This window comes from Strix uralensis, chromosome Z, assembly GCF_047716275.1.
Source record: "Strix uralensis isolate ZFMK-TIS-50842 chromosome Z, bStrUra1, whole genome shotgun sequence".
NCBI classification, from domain to species: domain Eukaryota; kingdom Metazoa; phylum Chordata; class Aves; order Strigiformes; family Strigidae; genus Strix; species Strix uralensis.
In genome coordinates, this window is record NC_134012.1 from 72,628,835 (window position 1) to 72,636,247 (window position 7,413).

At 38.6% G+C, this 7,413-nt stretch overlaps 1 protein-coding gene across 1 annotated transcript in view; it reads left to right on the plus strand.

Annotated features, from left to right (window-relative positions):
- Positions 1 to 3,513, plus strand: part of SHC3 (SHC adaptor protein 3) — a 103,072-nt gene extending 99,559 nt beyond the window's left edge. The window contains exon 14 of the mRNA XM_074856509.1: positions 1,721 to 3,513. Within this exon, the coding sequence (XP_074712610.1) occupies positions 1,721 to 1,849 (129 nt within the window). The 3' untranslated portion in view covers positions 1,850 to 3,513. The remainder of the gene's footprint in view (positions 1 to 1,720) is intronic.
- The last annotated feature ends 3,900 nt before the right edge of the window (positions 3,514 to 7,413 follow it).

Here is a 7,413-nt window from a genome sequence, read left to right on the forward strand (position 1 = left end):
CCAAAACTCCTCACTCAGGAGGCACCGCTTGAGAACAACAGCTTTTCTGTGTCTGTATTTAGGTTAGCTGTGCTGTCTATATGATTTGTGGAATCCTGACACAGCTCCTGAGCAGCCCTATTTGTGACTTGTCAGAGCAGAGAATCGTCACTAAAATGCCAGTGTGTGGCCAGCCACAGCAGCGTGCCAGCAGCTTGCATTTCTTCTGTGTGGCCCTGGCTTGATTATTTGTAAAAAACGATTCACACAAAGGCTGCCTGAAAATTCATGTCACACACAAATTACCCAGTCACACATTAAGTGTGTGTTTCCAGAGCACAGTTAACTGTTCAGTTGCTTCTGCTCTCATCCAGTTGACAAAAAAAAGGATCTCTAGTTCAGGTAAGGGATGCTTAAAATGGAGAACTGTAGAATTTTTACTGGATTTAGAATTAAGGTTTGAACTCTGGTGATGGCAGGAGCATATTGCTTATGATGAGAAAAATCTCAGCTGAGTTGAATGGACTGAAAATGTGTTACTCTGAATATAGATAAGGAAAGTTAATGCTGTTTTAAAGATATCTTTTCATTTTGAAAATATAGCTTTGAATAATTACAGAAAACAATGTTTCAAAGCAGTATTTTTTAGAAGTTGGGAGAGCCTGTTGGTTTTCTTCACTGATGCAGCTACATGCGGACCAAGCAGATAGCATCATTTGCCACCTAAATTGTTTCTGTTTTTTACCCTGTGACATCCTGTGCTAAGTTTCTAGCAGTTTTGACAGAACTTAATGATGAAGACAAATATTTCAAGAAAGGTGCCCACCACAGCATAAGCTGGCTTTGGAAAGTTTTAACAAAAGTCATTCTTTCTTTCTGAGAAAAGTTCAAGGAAAATAGATGACATGCCTCACTTCGGGGCAGTGCTCAGAGGGTTTTACTTGAGGCAGCATAGAGCCATCCCAATACAAAGCTTTACTGCAGCATGACATTTGCTTGAGGAGACCTGTAGCTTGGAAGCTGTATGCCTAACTCGTTTTAAACATAGGAAAGAAATGCTTTGTGAAGGTGGTAAATAATTAATTATTTTGTAGTATAGATTAGTTTTTGGCCTGTCCTGATAATTTTGACTGTTTTGCCTTGCAATATCAGTTTCCTCTTATCATGGGTGTAATACTTGGCATACTTAGCAGGATGCCAGTGCAGAGGGCTGGTAAACGGGCTAGTTCAGTTTCAAAGGCACAGGGATGTGCCGCACAGCATGGGACAAATCCAAGCCTAACACACGTGGTGGCTGGATCACTGTCGGGGAAGGGGATTTTCCAGAAGAGTTGGGTTCTGGCATATCTGGAGGGACAGCTCGTTCTAATGAAAAAGGTGAAAACACTTAAAAGAAGTAGGTGATCTCTTGGAGAAGAAAATTTGATCTAAAAACCCAACTTACAGTGAATCAAAATGTTGTACAGCAAATTTTCAAGCAAACCTATTCAGAAAGAGTAATAGTAGTAGACTGACCCATAGGTAGCATGCAAAATACCTGTTTGGCGAGAACAGAGGGAGTAAAACACAAAACAGAAGCAAACCTCCAGAAATACCAAATTTCCACTGATTTTGATGGGAGAGGGATCAGTCTCTAAAACATGATGAATTGTGTCATTTTATTCTTAGAAAATTTTAGTGGAAGTTAAGGGAAAAAGTATTTTGCTCTTTAATCTATCTTCCTGCATCTTTTTTTTTGAAGGTTCGTACAAAAGATCGCGTCTTTGACAGCATAAGTCATCTCATCAATCATCATCTTGAGAATAATTTGCCAATAGTTTCTTCTGGGAGTGAACTCTGCCTGCAGCAGCCTGCGGAGAGGAAACACTGACTCCACATGACTATTTTAGTTTTTGTAATTGGCAAGCTTAAGTGGTAGAAATTGCAGATATGAAGAAAACTGCACATTAAAAAAAAAGCATATTCACATATATTTCACCAGTATGTTTTCTTTAGAAGCCCCATTTCACATGGTACACTTGAAAATTCTCAATGCTTTATGTAGATGTGAAGTCACAGCAGAAGGCTTTCTTAAAAAGTAATTTCATAAAATTGTTCAGATTCTCTAATGTGAATATTGATAGTGTATATATACACATTATATATATAAATACAGTATATATTTATATTTTTCAAGTCAGTCTGTGGATGGTATAGAACTATCTTTTGTGCCATGTGTTTTTACCAGAAGAAAAATGCCAATTGTGATTGTTCAGATAAAAATAGAATTCAGCAGTCTCAATTTCTTGAGAAAATGAATATTGGGAAACTTATTTCTGATTTTACATAAGAAGCACAACTATGGGACTACAGATGGCTTATGCTGGTTAACCATGGAAGCAGTCTGAATTCAGTAACTAGTATTCCAACTCGGAAATTTAGCATAAAATGATTTTTAAAAGTGTTATTCAGTGTCACTGATATCAAAAGCATTTTATCTTGCTAATGTCAAGTTTGAATTCTTATATGATGCTACCCAAAACATTTGTATCTTGCTTTAACAATGATTTGGTGTGATGTCTCTGTGTATGAGGTGTGTGCATTTGATTTTTCTAATGATAATGTAACAATATTCTGTAATTTTAATTTATTCGAGTGCTAAGGTTATTTATAAGTAGTTCTCTGCTTATGGTGAAGATGTAGGTGTCCTTGACTACTAGTCTCCAATGCGATGTTACATACCGATCAGGCAGGTTCAAGTAACTTGTGTTTAATAGGTTTAATGCAAGATGTACATGGCTGTTCAAAGACATACCTGAAAAATCTTTTCTTCTTATAAACAGTGAAAACTGTCAGGACTCAGTGGTCAGTTTTGCAAATTATGCCATTTGCATTTACCTACCAAAGCATAACTTCATTTTGGCCTTCAGCATGTGATAGGAATTGCAAATATACTGGTTTTCTCTAAATATTGAGTTGAAAAATACCCATACACTAAAGATGTGTTTCTGGCAGAAATGCCCTTGCCTTTTGGTACTGGGAAATGTTTTAAGGAAGATTTGTACTATTCAAATGAAGCACTATTATGAAGTTACTTTCCTATTTGATGAAGCTTATCAAGAGCCAAATTCAGTAGACACAGTTCCTGTAAAGGCAAAGTTTGTACCAGACTCAGGATTTAGCCTTCAGTGTTCCAAGGTCGTCTTCTTGAACAAAATCTTCAGACTTGGTTCATGAAGGCCAAGAGTCAGCAGGATAAGTCTAGGTTAAGCACCTGCCTACCCTGAAGCAGTCAATACTTAAATCTACTTAAAATTATTTTGGTTTTAAGATTTTGCTAAGATTTGTCAAACTACAACCAAACTGACTGCAGGGTTCACTTAGAATACATTCAGGTAGGATCATGATATTAAAATTCTGGAATAATTTTCTTGTATCTTCTGCTTTGTTCCAGCTTGGGAAGTTTGCTTTTGGTTGATCTCAAGAACAAAAATGATTGAGGCACTGAAGACTAACCACATGATCCGTTCAATAAAAATATACTTTATTCTGTAATCAAGACATTAAGAAGCCAAACTAAGACATGAGTGAAAGAAACGCCTGTGATTAATTTTATTGCAGATAGATATTAGTTGATATTTCTAGGTCTGGGTGGGAGCTGAGAGCAAAGGAAAGAAATTAAATGCTGCATCGCAACCCAAATTATTATGGCACTGAGGTTAGTGGAATTCTTAAAATTTTGTCTTGTCCTTTTACCAGGTTGGAAATTGCAAGGGAACGTGAGATCTTATACCCCAAAGCAATATCCATCGAAATTACTTTATTTAAGAGCATCCATGTCTCACCATATTCCAGTTTGGAGTATCTCGGTTGCTACCTTTTTTGTCACATATAACGCTTATAATTCCATGCTCCCACCTCCCTATAGCCACATCCTTGAAACTTTTTAGTGTGATACCACTAAGAGAAGGCCTCTTTTGTACTTTGAATGTTGTATATCCCTTCAATGAGACCCAGGTGCCTAACTCCCATAGGTGCCTTCAAAAATCCCACCTGCTGCTTATGTCTGGTTTAGATTCCTAAATACTCTGTCAGTGTATGCCTGGAAAAATGTGACAAGATATGGGTGTATGAATGAAGGCACTAAACATACACTGAAGTAAGTGTCAAATTTTTTTTACCATTGTCCTAGCTGCAGCTTTAATAACTTAACAGCCACTTAGCTCCATGTTTTGGAAATTAAAGCAGGTGGCAAGGAGACACAAAATGAAACAGCTTGGCATAAATATTAAATTCCCCAGACTACATTTCACAAACCCTGCCTCCAGGAAAATGTGGCTATTTTAAGCTGCTCTGTCAGCACATCCAATTTGCCCAGCTCAGCATGCCCCTTGGTGATGCAAAGGTTACACATAGCTTGATCAGATGCAGTTCAGTCCTAGGTAGTGATTGTGCCTTTGGGCTGTGACAGTGCCCTGCTGTGTCAGTGGGGCAGCAAATCCTGTCTGGCCAGGTGTGATGATCCGGGATTTTCTAAGTCACTGGGAACCAAATAATCTCAAAGCTGTCCAGGAAGGAAGAGCATGCAGGCCAATCAATGCTCCTTTTGCAGATCCTACCATTGCATTTTGTCACTGTCACTCTTATAGATTTAGCGTTCCCCTATATGAAAATGGTATAAAAACTGTATAGCCATTTGGATAGCAGTTCCAAGCCTGTTGTCGTTACACTGAGCTCAACAAGAGCTAACTGATCCTGCTAGAGAGGCAGGCTCGTTTCTGTGAGGAGCCAACACTGCCAGTAATTTTAGAGAGGTAGAAGTTATGAGATGGGCTCAAATGTTGTGTGACTGGCTGAAAACCAGACAGCTGACAGCATAATAATTTGAGCCTTTTAATGTTTGCCTTTGGTTTTGAGTCCCTTCACCTTTTTTTGTCCTCTTTTATGCAATCCCAAGGGCTAGACACTTGCTGGTGATAATTCGGTACCATGACTTCAAGAACTGGGATTTTACTGAAAGAAAAAATTTAATAGACTCAATAGAAATCACTGAGATTAGACTATATTATAGTATCCTTTGATATTTTCCCAGGGAATAGCTGAGAAGTCAGAACTGAAGCTAAATATCCTGCAAGACACTCTAGATTGATTCTGAGTCCTATCTGATTATCAGTTCAGATTCCAGTTGTGTTGCAACTATGTGAACTATGGGCAATGAAAATGCATTTGATTCTTTTAAACAAAGAACCTTCAAAAGTGAACCAAATGCTTCCGATTCATTTTATTGCAGATCTAGAGTAATTGTTAGGATAATAAAATTTTCCAGTGAGGCTGGCAGAGATAGACTGGACATTGAGGTACAGTCACGTTCCCAAACTTTCAGTTATTTCAGAAGCAATGAAACCTCAAAGGTATAAAATGTGATTTGAAAACTGAATTACATTCTGACTTAAGTGGGGGTTTGCTAAGAGTGAGGACTCCCAGGTTCCCTTCCCTAATGCAAGAAGAGGACATTCAAATTGGCCATGCCTGGGTGGAGACCATGGGAGGAGATGCGGTTTCTATGGCTTACTGCTTGCCTCTCTGTCCTGAGCTTTGCACACATAGTGAGAATAGGTTATATAGTAGCTTCCCTCCACATTCTACAGGGTTCACAACGGGAGATAACACTGGTTCTGCCAGAAACCTCTCTGCTGAACATGTCCAGTAAAAGCTTGAACAAGGGACATAGTTCTGGGAGCAGGTTTTGAGTGCAAAATGTGCACTGTCACCAGAAGAAAATGTTTACTAACAGTCTGGTAAATGTCACCTGCCAGCACTCAATCTTCTATATCCTGGGTTCATTCTTTTTCTCCTCTGAGGAATAATATGCTCACATTTCTTATCATCACAGTTCCTAGGCATCATGCTGTGCAGTAAGATGAGGAGAATTTAAAAAAACTTATACCACAGTGCGATTGCTGCTAGCACATCAAGTGCCAGATGCCAGCTACAATGTATTCATAATAGAATTGATGCATATTTAGATATCTGTAAGTAGCAAATGCTCCATTTGAAAGCCAGCAGTTTTGCAGCCTCCAGGAAATCTGCAGCTCTAAAGGGGAAATTTGGAACTTGTGAATGTTCTGACAAAAGGTTACAAATCCTGATTTCAAGTCTTTGTTCTTAGCATCCAATATGTATCTGAAGTAAGTGGTAGAACCAAAAATTTATATTAAGTAAACTACATTTGTATAAACAAAGTCTAAGCTGAAGTAACACACACACTTCCCTTTTTATCTTCCAGACATTTTCAAAATATGTCTGCATAAAATCCAAATTCAGATTTACCTTAGTGTACTGCCAAAAATACGTTGTTTTGCAAGGTCTTTTTGCTCCAGCCTAGGGTTGCACTCTCCACAAATCTACGCTTGCTCAAAGCTATTGGGATATGGGCAGATTCCCACTAAAAGCTCTGTGCTTAGCTGTACTCTACACACTCACAGTGTCTGTGGACCTTGCTCACATCTGCATTGGATGCAGCTGGAATGAGGGCAGGCCTTGTGGAAAAGATATCATGGATATACAGTTTGCCTGCAGTTAACCAGAGGCTGGGATAGGGAGTGAGAAGCTGTCTTTGGAGAGAAAACCCCAGGGATAAGAAATGTGAAGCCTGGAAACACAAGCCAACAGGCATATAAACCACTAATAAGAATAGAGAGCTGTTGCCAAATTATAAACATGCTAATTGTTTGATAGGGTTAAAGCAGAACCTCTAGGGAGGTGAACTGCAAAATACTTAGGCAATGCCTACTGCTCATTTATTTTGAAACATTTTCATTCATAAACTCTGATTTGTTCCTCTGCATACTCCAACATAAGCATCTTGTATGGCTTCCACTGAGAAAAAGCAGGGCCTTTTTTTTGTCTCAGTAAGGGGGTAGGATTTTAGAGCTACACATTTCTAGCAAAAGCACCATATAAAGAGTGTTTAAACCTTGTCTGACAACAGAACAGGCCATGAAAACCAAAGAAAGAAGCTAAAGCTGGGTGACTCATTCTGCTACCACACTTTGTGGGAGACAGCATGGATGAATCAGAAAAGGTGGCCTCAGATTTTGAGATTAACATGCAGATTTACATTTTATGTAGCTATCATGAAAGTCAAATAACAAACATACAGGTCAAATGACAGCTTTTTCTTCTGTGAGGCAAAACCCACCAAACATACCCAGGCATATATTCATTCAAAAGAAGTGATTTTTTTTTTTTAATTAGGTGAAGAATGTAAAGATTGTAATTGGTACGTATTTGTCCTTCCTGGCTGGATTGGTGTGATAACCGCTTTTCAGTAAGTCCTGCAGAGTTAAGCCTCGAAAGAAGCCAGGTTTCTTTTTTTGAGGTAAATGTGGTTTTTTGCATTGTGTGGGCAACAGCAGCAAAACAAAAAAGTGGCTATTTTGCTGTAAAAAAGAG